The 13187-nt window shown below is 38.9% G+C and overlaps 1 protein-coding gene across 8 annotated transcripts in view; it reads right to left on the bottom strand.

Annotated features, from left to right (window-relative positions):
- Window positions 1–2378: 2378 nt before the first annotated feature.
- Window positions 2379–13187, bottom strand: part of LNX2 (ligand of numb-protein X 2) — a 90205-nt gene continuing 79396 nt past the window's right edge. For all 8 annotated transcript variants that reach the window (XM_037891558.2, XM_037891552.2, XM_037891548.2 and 5 more), the window contains 3 exons: window positions 12610–12841; window positions 7430–7588; window positions 2379–4663 (listed from right to left, as the gene is read on the bottom strand). In XM_037891558.2, the coding sequence (XP_037747486.1) occupies window positions 4528–4663; window positions 7430–7588; window positions 12610–12841 (527 nt within the window). In that variant the 3' untranslated portion in view covers window positions 2379–4527. The remainder of the gene's footprint in view (window positions 4664–7429; window positions 7589–12609; window positions 12842–13187) is intronic.

Raw genomic sequence — 13187 nt, forward strand, 5'->3', positions numbered from 1 at the left:
CCTAGGGAGGTGGTGGAATCTCCTTCCTTTGAGGTTTTTAAGGTCAGGCTTGACAAAGCCCTGGGTGGGATGATTTAGTTGGGGATTGGCCCTGCTTTGAGCAGGGGATGGACTAGATGACCTCCTGAGGTCCCTTCCAATCCTAATATTCTATGATAAGCAACTGAATCAACTGATTGTATACAATATTATGGTATTATAAGAGTGTATAGTGTGTGTTTTTTTCTGAAAGAAAATGATACACTGGTGATTAATATCATTGTGAAATGTATGGTATTAACACAATGTAAGAGTTATGGATATTCATTGATATTAGGCTGTACAGTCTGCCCAGATACAAGGGAGTGTCACAGCCATCTACCTGTCTCCTATGTAAATTAAGCATGGTGGAATCAGAAACAATATAAGCCCCATTTACATTGAAATCATACAGGGCAGGAAACCCATAGGAAGGGAAGAGCAGCATGAGGTCATCCTGCCTCTTGAAATAAAGAAATTGAACTTTGGAAGATATAAGCAAGGACAGAAGCCATCTTTGGCATCCATCACTAGACAGACACAAGAGGCCAGAGCTCTTGTAAGCTGAGAAAGATGGGTCCTTCCACCAAGAGGGGGAAGAGAGGATTAAGTCTTTGGAAGTAAATATAGGTGAGAAACGTGCTTAGGTAAAAATCTTTCGCCTAAGGAGACAAGGGAAGCCAGCACTTTGTGCTTTTGTGGAAGGTTTTGACTGAAAGTCAGCCATGGCTGGGAGGAAGCGTTGGTCAGAGAAGCCATCTTGAACAAGGCCTGTACCTTGCTAAATTAAGTTTTAGACTTTTGGATGAGTGTTTTCATTTATTTGTTTGTAACCTGTTTTAACTTTATTCCTTATACTTAAATTCACTATAGCCACTGTATATTTTCTTAACAAATTTAGTTAGTTTAAAACCAGCTTGGTGCTGTGTTTAAAAGGTAGGGTGTGTTCAGACCAGTTAAGTTAATAAACTGTGATGTGTTCCTGTGTCTGTAGAGGAACAAATGAACCAGATTATTTCTCTGAACTGTCCAGGGGATTGGGAGTGTGTTGGGGCCACCCTGCAAGTAGTAACCCAGGCTGGTGGAAGCCAGAGTGGGGCTGTAAACAGGCTGCTGGGGACAGAGCTATTTACCCCTCCGACACACAGGTGTGATCTGCATGCTTGTAGGCTGGTTGTGAGCATCCCAGGCTGGGAGCTACAGCAGTGAGGCATTGTAAGGCACCTATGGATGCAGAGCAAGGGTGACACAACCCCTCACTGGTCTGGAATTGCTTCCCAGAACTTGACAAAGGCCCAGGCACATAATATGAATATGAAGAGAAAAATATCTTCAATATTTAACTAGACTCAAGTGAAGATCACTGTGGTGAAACTTACCTTGTTTACAATATTGTTTGCGACACAACAAATCTGGAAAGTGGGTTTAGATTTTCATTGCATTTGCATGCATTTTACAAGAACTTTTAGTTTTGCGATATTGAATTTTTCCCTCAGTTGTTCTTGATTCAAACAGAAGTTGATCCAGTGAAATCATGAACCTGCAGATTTTGCTTCACTAGTATGCCAGAAGGCAAAATAAACTGCTTTATAATCTTAGCTAAAGATCCATATGATTACTTAGGCTGTTACTTATGGGAAGACAAAGTATACAGATTACTAGGTCTAGGACCTAATGGAATGGATGCGTGTGTGTTCAGATGCAGCAGCTACGTCAGTCTATACATCAGAATCCTTACCCTTTCACTTTCACACTGGACAGATGCACCAGAGTTGATTTATTGGCAAATTCTGCAGATCTTTTTCTTTTTTCAGGTAATCTTTTATCCAGTGTAAGGCTTCCTTAACCTTCTATCTACTGGGCCATGTCCTATCAAGAACCACAATCTGGGATCTGGTCCAGCACATCTAGTGAGGGCTTAACCAGATCTTTAAAAGGTTGCTCTTCACCTTCCTTACAAAGAATGACTCCTGCTTGAGGCAATAAAGCTGCCTTTTCAGCAAGGTTGGTAGTGTTTCCCTGTGCCAAACCTGGCTCATGGCAGGGTCCTCCTGATGATCAGCACTAGCTGGTATCAGAAAGAAATTGCCCTTGTGGTAGAGTACTAGAATGTGTGGGTTTTCCATCATCTTCTGAATGTTTTTGACATTACCCACTGCTGGAATGCGAGTGGGACAGATAACTGAGGTGTTCCAGTCTGATGAGTCTCATGTTCCTATTTTCTTATGTATGTGCTCTGAGATTTTTCTGTAAAGTTCTATAACTGTAACTTGTGATTAACTAGAGAGAGAAATATATCCCTAAATTGAAGGTGATGAATTAATTTACATACATTCTTTGTAAAGAGACACAATACTGAGTTAAAATGGGTAGAATGGACTTTTATTTTCATTCATTCTTCAAGAATACCACACAATTAGATAGCAACATCTGAAAAAAAATCTTGAAATAATTTAAAACAGAAGGCACAGAAGAATAAACCCGATAAACTAACCACAAGATCATAAGAGAACCCCCCTCCCCCCCCAAAAAAAAACATTGGGGCCCCTTCGGAACAAGTTTCTGTCACAAGACATTGTGATCAAAAGCTATTGCCCAGTGGAACAAAACATATAGCACAACGTAAGCTTAACCATGCTTTCATGATACAAAAGAAAAAAAAAGGGTAAGTTTGATTTTTGCTCAGATTTTGAATAGGATGTCACTTCAAATGAAATATTTTAAATTCAACACACCGGTCAATATATTTCCTAAATGATATGCAAAGACATAGTTGGCAAAACTTGTTCTCATCTCAGCTAGGGATATTAAAGAAATGTAGCCTCTGACTGCTTCAAAAACAAATATTCTCTATACAGTAATATACTGCATGGGCGACTGAGTTGTGTCCTGATAGTGTGAAAGCAAACAATCATCATACACCACAGAGAGGAATAAAACTACTTCAGTCATAAGAGCTTTTACATTTTTTGCAAGAGATGGTAGCTTTATTTTTTAAACAAAGCTACTGGAATCAGTGACATGCGATAATATGCCCCAATAGTATAGCCGCTAAATCTGAAAATAAAGTTCATGCTTCACAACTGAAATATGCAGTGATTATGAAATACATTCGCTGATAATTAATACCATCATTATTACAATAGAGAGGTCATTCATAAATTAGTTCAGATTCTGAACTTGGTTTCTAAATGGAACGCTTTTTCAAGTACGCAGAACATTAACAATGTACAGATTTTGCTCCAGATCAGCACATTAGTTGGTGTGCTTTTACAAAAGGACGCTTATCCTGCAAACGTTATGGACAAAGCAAAACCTGCAAGTGATAGGTTTGCTTTAAAAAATGCTAAACATAATTAAAAGATATAAAATATTATAGTTGTCAACAATTGAGTGGCAAGTGTTTGCCAAAGAAAAATGATTTCTCAAATACAAGACAGATCTTTTCAGCATTTTATACCAAGGCATTTGTCAGCAAGTAACAGAATAAGTAAAACTTTGCAGCTCCTTTTGCGCTTGGAGTCCCACCTCCTTGCTTTTAAACGGTAATGTATACGGTCATAAACAGCTTTCTTCTTTTTTTTTTAAATACCTCTCTGATTTACAGGTTGAGTCACAATAATGTTTCTACACAAGAATAAAAAGAGCTACTGACAATCACAATATAAACTGTAGAAATGGTTTTAGTAAAAATGTTCATCAAAATTTTCTGACATAGGAAAACATTCATTTGGAAAGTAAACTCTAATACAGCAGGCCGTTCGATCAGAGGTGACCCGGGCATTTTTATTGTTGCCAGCATTCTGACTGATTACTTCCATATTCCTTTGCATTATAGGATACAAACTTTGTAGTATATTAAATCGTTTTCTAGCAAAGAGTCCGATTATTGCACTTTATAAAAATTCCAGTAACATCAGGCTTTTGTCCTACTCTTTTGTGAACACTATGACCTGCAACAAAAACCATGGGACCAAACCCTTTCTTCTGAGTAAGACAGGTCCTTGAATAGTTTTAACATACTGGAACAAACTGAAAATATTTACAAACAATGAAAAATGCATTCCTTTTTACACCAATTTTGATTCACAGCAGCAACGGGTAGGACTTGAATTGCATTACTGACATGAACCTTCTCTCAAGGAGAGAGTACATAGCTTACCATTTTATGTTTCAATTTGGAAAAAATACTAGGAGAAACCAGAAATACCACCGAATTCTTCTGCTCCCTGTCAGAATATTACTGTCTGGGAAGGCTTAATGACAATAACACCTTAATGTGCATGTGCCAGCTCTTAAACAATGAGCACAATAAACTTGGTAGATATGGCTGTTTCAAGATGGCAACATACGTACAGTAAAGAGGTTGAGAATGCCCCCCTTTAAAAAAATGAACGTGGCAGTTTTTGGCCCTGCTTATTACCAGCTGTATCAGTAGAAAAAAAAAATGGAGGCTTTGTTCCAGCCTTGTAGAAAATCAGCTGCTCGAACCAAAGCTGTTTTACAAATCTATATGAGGCTTCCAGGCCAGCAAACAACAGTCAAAGTTACTTTGTTCCTCTGCTCCTTCAGCATAGGAACTAGTGAGGAATGGCTCATGCCCACTGTGGATAGTCCATTTACAGCGACAATCATGTCACCACACCTAAAAAAGGAAACAAAATGGAAAGCAGCTGATGAACAATGATAGTGCACAACAACTAACACAATGAGTAACAGACGGCATTTTATAGTTAGGGCCTCAGGTTTCTGTTGGACTTGAAGTTCAGCTGCAAGAGCTAAAAGCATTCAATTAAAAAAATGAAGTCTGACCGCCCATTGTTAAGTAGTATGGGGAATTCTTGAACCCCTGGGGTTCAGCTCTGGCGTAATTCCAACACTAGCTTTAAGAGTTTGCCTGTGGAAAGTTACCAGGATTGATGCAAGAGTGGGAGAGGGAGAGAGAAAAAGTAATCATTTACCAGGGCTAAGTAGGGGAGGATAAAAAAAAAATTATATATATGCAGACTTATAATATAAATGTTTATATGATAAAAATATATATACATGTTTATAGGGTTAACACACATTTACATATGATTTGCATTTATTGTAGCTGGAAAAAGCAGTGACACCTATACTGAAGATTGCTCAACACTTTCCAACATAAGACTGTTTTCCGTTGCTTATAACTTTACCTAACTTAACCATTCAAGCTAAAGTTTCCCATGCCAAATGTCTGCCTCAGGGGGTGTGTGTGTGTGTGTGTGTGTAGCCTGAATGGCTAAGTTTTGTAAAGTTACACACACACACACACACACACTCTCTCTCTCTCTCTCTCTCTCTATGAGGCAGACACCTGGCATGGGAAACTTTAGCTTGAATGGTTAAGTCTGGTAAAGTGTATATATAGGAAAGTTTCAACTAAAATGGTTCAACTATTTCCAAAAATGAGGTTAAGGGAAAATATGTTGTTTTGCCCATGTTAAAAAAATTCCTACAACCATTTCATTGAGAAGATCTACTGTCCGCACTCTTTGGAGCGGGGATTTAAAATTAGGCAGGGAAAGCACCTTTTGCCATCCATGTGAAAATTTGCCCAAATTTGGTCAAGTTATCAACATCTGAAAAATCTCAGTTTGCACATGCTTGGTAGAGACTTGTTTGAGTTTACCAGCTACAGTCTCTTTAGATTCTTTCTGCACTCAGCATGCTCTATCTCAGCGGTTCGCAAACTGTGGGTTGGGACCCCAAAGTGGGTTGGGACCCAATTAAAAAGCCAACCTCTGGGCTGGCTTAGAGTTGCTGAGGCCTGGAGCCAAAGTCGAAGCACGAGCTCCACCGCCCGGGGCCGAAGCCCTAGGGCTTCAACCCTGGACAGCTGGGCTAGGTTACAGGCCTCTATCCCCACACTGCTCCTATCTGTGACTTGACAGTATATGTTCTATTCCCACAGAGCTACTGAGCATGCTCCAGCACTGCGCTGCAGGGGATGAGCAGTAATTTCCCTGCAATTGTTTCTCCTGAATACTGGGGACACCAGAATTCTCTGTCCTTTATTCTCAATATTCCTTTTGCTCCTGTATAGGCAGGGTAGGAGAAAGCAGCCTGACTCAGAGTGGTGAGGAGCAGAGCGAGGGGGGAGAACATTTCCTAACTTTTAAGGTTCCAAAGTCAAGAACTCAATGCTCTTTTAATATAGTTGTTTTTAATGTAATTGTATATTAAAATAAAAATGGCAACTTATAGTACCATATAACAAAAATACCGTATGCTTAAGAGCCTGAGAATGTTATTTTATTTGATATTTAAGGGCCTTTAAAACTTGTTAGGATACTGGTATACAGTCTTAACGCGTATGAGCAGGGAAACCCTATTCTCAGGAATAAGGCATGCAGAATGATAAAATGAATTTTCTTCTTAAGCTACTTTGTAACAAAATAGAAATAGAGAGATTATTGCATAGTAAACCTCCAAGAGTCATACAGAGCTCCTAAAACCACACAGCGTCACTCTTAGTAGCTTAGCTATTGCTATGATTTGAGTCATAAGATGGCCTCTAGTCACCGCCATGTCATTGGAAACATGCATTAAGCTGTTCTGAAAATAAATTAAGCCTTCCTCATTTTGTAATCATCACATGATTCATATCTACCCTGTATGTAAAACAAATATGGTACCATCTTCTGCTCATGTTATCAAACCTTTGTAATGTCCAATTTACAAACAAGGGAAGCTTTAATAGGCATTTCAAATCCTGCATCTGGAGGGACCTTAAATTCAGCCAAAATGAACACCCCAAATGCCAGATTTGCGGATCCTCTTAAAGTGCCAGATTTGAAAATTGGAACCTGCATGTTGATTGCCTCTCACAGTGATCTTGACTAGATACTGCTTTAGCCTCTCCTCCACCTGCTTCCCCACTTCTCTATTATAAAATGAAGTCCTCTAGCTTTTGTAATCCTCCTCGAAGTAGGCAGAGAGCATTATACAACATGTTCACTTCCCTACTCTAGGCTCCAAATCCTGGGCAAGACATTTCCCCCCTATGCTGGGTCTTGGCCTAATGGAGGAGTCAAGGAATCAGTAGAGGTGATGGGGGAGATGGGTCAGATCAGCACCACTGGCTGATGGTGGAACGTGTTTCCAGAGAAAGGTGGGGGAAGGAAGAATGACTGGGAGTAGGTGCTCCCACAAGTTCTGACTGATCGCACTTCCCCCAGCCAAAAATCCTTCTGACTTCTCAGCACTGCACCTAGTAGACTTGCCAAGCTGCTTTAGGGAGTTGGCCAGCTCCCAAAAAACACCTGGATTTTAGTCAGTGTTCCAAGGATTATATGTAATGTAATGAATCACTTCATGCAATATGCCTTATCATCACTCTGTCCATCCAATTTCTAATATCATTTAAAAAGAATGTGGTAGCACTTACTTTAACCTTCCGTCAAAATATGCTGGAGTTCCTAGAACAATCGTTTTAATGAAGAAAGGCTGGTTTGTGTGATTCTCCTCATATCCACCAACGATGCTAAAGCCCCAACTTCCTAAATTGCTCCTCCGTAGCACTACATCATGGCAGCTATGTAGGCCGCTGTAGGGTGAGATTATAATGTGGAAGGAGAAAAAACACATGCCATGTAAATATTTTCATGTTATGTGCAACACTTGCTCCATTGCATCACTGCAATAAGCATGAAAGAGAAGGGGTAATGGTGGGTAAAGGATGGTAATTAACAGTGTTCCCAGGATGAATCATCTTGTAATATTTAAGCATCTTGACTACTGGGTGCTTAAAATTACAAAAAAAACTCTGGAGGTAAAAATGTATTAAACATAAAGAATGTACTGTTGGAATTATTGGTTAAATACAGTTACATCTAGAAAGTGACACTTCTAAATGATGTTGTGGGGGTTTATATTTATCCTCACCCCCCCACCAGCTTCCATATCCAATGTGTTTCATATGCAAAATGAAAGATGATTTTTCTGTCAGTTTAGTATTTTCCATCTTGAATTTAGGACCTGAAAACCCATCTGTTTTCTTTCTGCCTCTTCCTGGTTCATCACTACCAGTAATGAAAATTTTGCAATCAGATGACAGTTTTTTGGATGATGCAAAAAGGCAGAGTATAAATAAACCAGATTGCATTCGAGTAGCTGTATTGGCTTTGAAATACCTACAGTAGTGAAACAAGTAGTAATAAAACAAGGAGAAATGACTGAAAAATGCACAAAGAGAAAATCTGTTGGGTAAAAATGTGCCATATTATTTTATTTATATATCTTATATATTAGGGCTGTCAAGTGATTAAAAAATTAATTGTGATTAATCATAATAGAATATCATTTATTAAAATATTTTTGGATGTTTTCTACATTTTCAAATGTATTGATTTCAGTTACAACACAGAATACAAAGTGTACAGTGCTCACTTTATGTTTATTTTTATTACAAATATTTGCACTGTAAAAAACAAAAGAAATAGCATTTTTCAATTCCCCCATAAAAAGTATTGTAGTGCAATCTCTTTATATGAAAGTTCAACTTACAAATGTAGAATTTCGTAAAAAAACCCAAAAACAAACAAACAAAAAAACAATCAACAACCTGTATTCAAAAATAAAACAATGTAAAACTTTAGAGCCTACAAGTCCACTCATCCTATTTCTTGTTCAGCCAATCACTCAGATAAACAAATTTGTTTACATTTGCAGGAGGTAATGATGCCCGCTTCTTATTTACAGTGTCACCTGAAAGTGAGAACAGGTATTCGCATGGCACTGTTGTAGCTGGTGTTGCAAGATATTTATGTGCCAGATGCTCTAAAGATTCATATTTCCCTTCATGCTTCAACCACCATTCCAGAGGACGTGTGGCCCTGCTGATGACGGATTCTGCTTGATAACGATCCAAAGCAGTGTAGACCGACGCATGTTCATTTTCATCATCCGAGTCAGATGCCACCAGCAGAAGGCTGATTTTCTTTTTTGGTGGTTCAGGTTCTATAGTTTCCACATCTGAGTGTTGCTCTTTTAAGACTTCTGAAATCATGCTCCACACCTCGTCCCTCTCAGATTTTGGAAGGCACTTCAGATTCTTAAATCTTGGGTTGAGTGCTGTAGCTACCTTTAGAAATCTCACACTGGTACGTTCTTTGCATTTTGTGAAATCTGCAGTGAGTGTTCTTAAAATGAAAAACGTGCTGGGTCATCATCCGAGACTGCTAGAACAGGAAATATATGGCAGAATGCAGGTAAAACAGAGCAGGAGACTTACAATTGTCCCCCAAGGAGTTCAGTCACAAATTTAATTAACACATTTTTTAATGAGCATAATCAGCATGGAAGCATGTCCTCTGGAATGGTGGCCGAAGCATGAAGGAGCATATCTGCTTGCTTAGCATATCTGGCATGTAAATACCTTGCAATGCCAGCTACAAAAGTGCCATGCGTATGCCTGTTCTCACTTTCAGGTGACACTGTAAATAAGAAGTGGGCAGCATTATCTCCCATAAATGTAAACAAACTTGTTTGTCTTAGCAATTGGCTGAACAAGAAGTAGGACTGAGTGGACTTATAGGCTCTAAAGTTTTACATTGTTTGTTTTTTAATGCAGTTATATAACAAAAAAAAATCTACATTTGTAAGTTGCACAATAAAGAGATTGCACTACATTATTTGTATGAGGCGAACTGGAATTAATTTGCAAACTGGGCACCATCAAATTAGGCCTGAATAAAGACTGGTAGTGGATGGGTCATTACAAAACCTAATTTCACCATACTAATTTCCCCCTACTGTTTCTCACACCTTCTTGTCAACTGTTTGAAATGAGCCACTCTCATTACCGCTACAGAAGTGACTTTTCCTCCTTTGATATTCTATTGTTAATTGAATTGTCTCGTTAGACTGACCCCCCAGTTGGTAGGGCAACTCCCATCTTTTCATGTACTATGTATATATATACACCTGCTACTGTATTTTCCACTCCATCCATCTGATGAAGTGGGTTCTAGCCCACGAAAGCTTATGCCCAAATAAATTTGTTAGTCTCCAAGGTGCCACAAGGACTCCTCATTGTTTTTTCTGATACAGACTAACACGGCTACCACTCTGAAATCTGAAAAATACTTTTTCTTTTGTTTATCATTTTCACAGTGCAAATATGTGTAATAAAAAAATAACAACAAAGTAAGCACTGTCCACTTTGTATTCTGTGTTGCTGAAATCAATATATTTGAAAATGTAGAAAAATATCCAAAATATTGAATAAATTTCAATTGGTATTCTATTGTTTAATAGTGTGATTAAAACAGCGAATAATTTTTTTGAGTTAGTCGCATGAGTTAACTGCAATTAATCGATAGCCCTAACATATTATATATATATATGTATGAGTCACTTTCCTGACCATAACCACTTTTAAAAGTGGTAATGCATATCCAAAAGTGTTGAATTAAAGAACATTTTTCCTTTCATAGAAAATCTTTATTCAAATCCAGAGAAGCAGAAAATGTTGAGGTAGGCCTAACTGTTGCTTCTCTACATTAATCATGTTGCGCCATGTATTGTAGCATATAAGGCATAATTAAGCAGCAAAATGTAGTTGTTTGTAGTATGTGAGCAATAAATGATTGCCAGCTATTGTTAAGCAGAGTTATTTATCAGACTTGAAAGTAGTTTACTGTAACTGTATAACTCACAAGACATTATGACTGTTTTACAGGAAGTTACATACAGACATCTTGTACAGAAAAACCTAAAGGAAATCAATGAGGGCCTGATCCTGAAAGACCTTTTTACCAAGGGAAGTGGCTTGTTACTGTCTGTAGTTATAACAACTTCAGATTTATATTATGGTCTCAATGCTGACTGTCAGATTTGGTTTCTCCCATGGTTAGTTGCAATGGGAGATTAACATGGGACATGATGTGAATGTATCTAACATGACCCCATGTATGGTCACGCTCGAGCCATGCACACAAAACTGATACTGAACTCAAATCAATCCTGTAGGATCATCAGAGGGACTTTGAGAGCGACTCCCACATTGTCGCTATACTGCCTCGTGGGGATTGCATCACCATCAGTGAGACGGGATGCCTTCAGTTAGAAGGAGACACAAAAACAGTTGCATGTTTCAAGACAGCCACTGAATGGACACATTCCACCACCCAGGAGTCTGAAGTCCAGAAACAGCTTTGCCTCTGTAAGTCCCTTACCCCAAAATACCACTGTGGATGGCTACAGAGTAACAAAATGGGGGGGAAACACCAATGATCTTGGAGAACCTAGTTCTTTCAGAACAACTCTCTCCAGCTGCTGACCTCAGATGAAAACAATGGTGTACTCTAAATTGAGTGACAGCTGGGTGGCAAAGACTGGTGACAATATGACCAAGTGGAAGCCGACGAACGACACCAGACGTGAATGTGGAGAGCCTAGGCAAAACACTTGAACGCTGCCACAGTGCCCCGTCAACATCCATTCCTCCAGAGGAACTACTCAAGATAAATGACATCAACGAATCTTGGCTGTGGTTTTGGAGCAATAAGCTATGATAATGACTTCAGGATTTCATTCTGTTACCATCACGTTCTACATGCTCTCTGTGGTTACATCTGCAAACCGTGGGTGTAATCCTGGAAACCCTTACTATTAAGGATAGGGCTTACTGTGGTGCACAGTGTGATTGAAGTTAACAGGACTATGCACAGTAATAAACACTATCCTTGATAATAAGTGTTTCCCAGAATTATGCCCACAGTTTGTCAATATAGCTACCAGAGAGTGAAGAATGGGATGATAAGTGAAATCTGGTGATATCAGTCAGGCCAAAAGTTAGGAAAAGGAAATGGGTTTGCAGCGGGTGTATTTGTGCTCAGTGGAGTTGGTGGTTGGTTTTCTGAGTTACATATGTGAGATTTGTGAATGCAGATTGGTCTGTTCTAACTTCTTTCTGCATGTGTGCCTAAAACCTGTGTGATAAATGTCAATGATCAGTGAAGGTTATATCCTTCATTCTATGAAGTTATTCATTTGCCTTTCTAAACTTTGTTTTGTATATTAATATAGGGTGATTTGGGTAAGAGCTCTATGTTTCCTGTTTAAAACTCAGGCTTAACTTAGGGATCAAAAGGACAGTTTACATTCATCGGGGGAATTGAATTGGTTAGTGTTAGACTTTTCCCAAGATTTCTGAAGGGATAATCAGTGTTCTCTATCTTCCGGCTGGCTAACAGGATACTTTTGCTGTACAATCCTTTGTAAGTGGATTGTAAATTGAATGTGGCTGCAATAGATAGGCAGCAATAGGGTGAAGCAGGTGCTGTAACTAAGCTGTTCTCTGCTTTAGAGTTTAAATAACATTATATTAATTAAAACTGCTACAGCAGCACAAAGTAAAACCCCACTAAAAATTAACTGTTATTGTATCTGAATGCATGTATAAGAAAGAAACCCTTCAACATGTTGCTTCAGCCCTATGTACGTCACACAAATATTTTATAGCAAACTGAAAAATGTCAGGAGAGTGACACAGCCAAATGCAGGAGTTAATCTTATAACAGCAGTGTAAACATGAGTTTAAACAGATCATTCATTAACTAGTACCTTGGAAGCCCCAGCCACATGACCCAGGAGGGTGACCAGCTAGCATCATATTCATTTTCGCTGATTGTGCTTGGTTGTTCCTCATTACTCTGGGTTTGTTCTTCAGCAATCTGGACCTCCAGTGTTTTGAGTGCCACCACTGAAGAGGTAGCACTGGCTTTGAGCATAGCCACTGCCTCACTATGACTTAGATTGGTCAGGTCAATACCATTAATATTCAGCAACACGTCACCTGTTTAAAAGGCACAAATAAAAGTGTAAGTCATGTGGCCTATTGGTCTTCCTGTGCTAATACCTGGCCTGTACTTATAACACATTACTCAATGCCTGTTCATGTCAATGTGTTATCTTCCTGGGCCTAGACAGTCAGAAACAGTAACTTTCAGAGGTGTGAACTGCAGTGTATTAACTCTGCAGCCTCATATGGACAATTTAAACATAATGCGTAAACTATTTCACCGCTGCATATTTCAGCAGAAACAGAAACGCTGTGCTTGGCTAGCATGCTCTGCTATCATACAAGTCAGAGGTGGAAATGATCTATTAGGTCAGGCACCACTCCTGCATCAGAATAGAAT

The sequence above is a fragment of the Chelonia mydas genome, chromosome 1 (genome assembly GCF_015237465.2).
Source record: "Chelonia mydas isolate rCheMyd1 chromosome 1, rCheMyd1.pri.v2, whole genome shotgun sequence".
Classification (NCBI taxonomy): Eukaryota; Metazoa; Chordata; order Testudines; family Cheloniidae; genus Chelonia; species Chelonia mydas.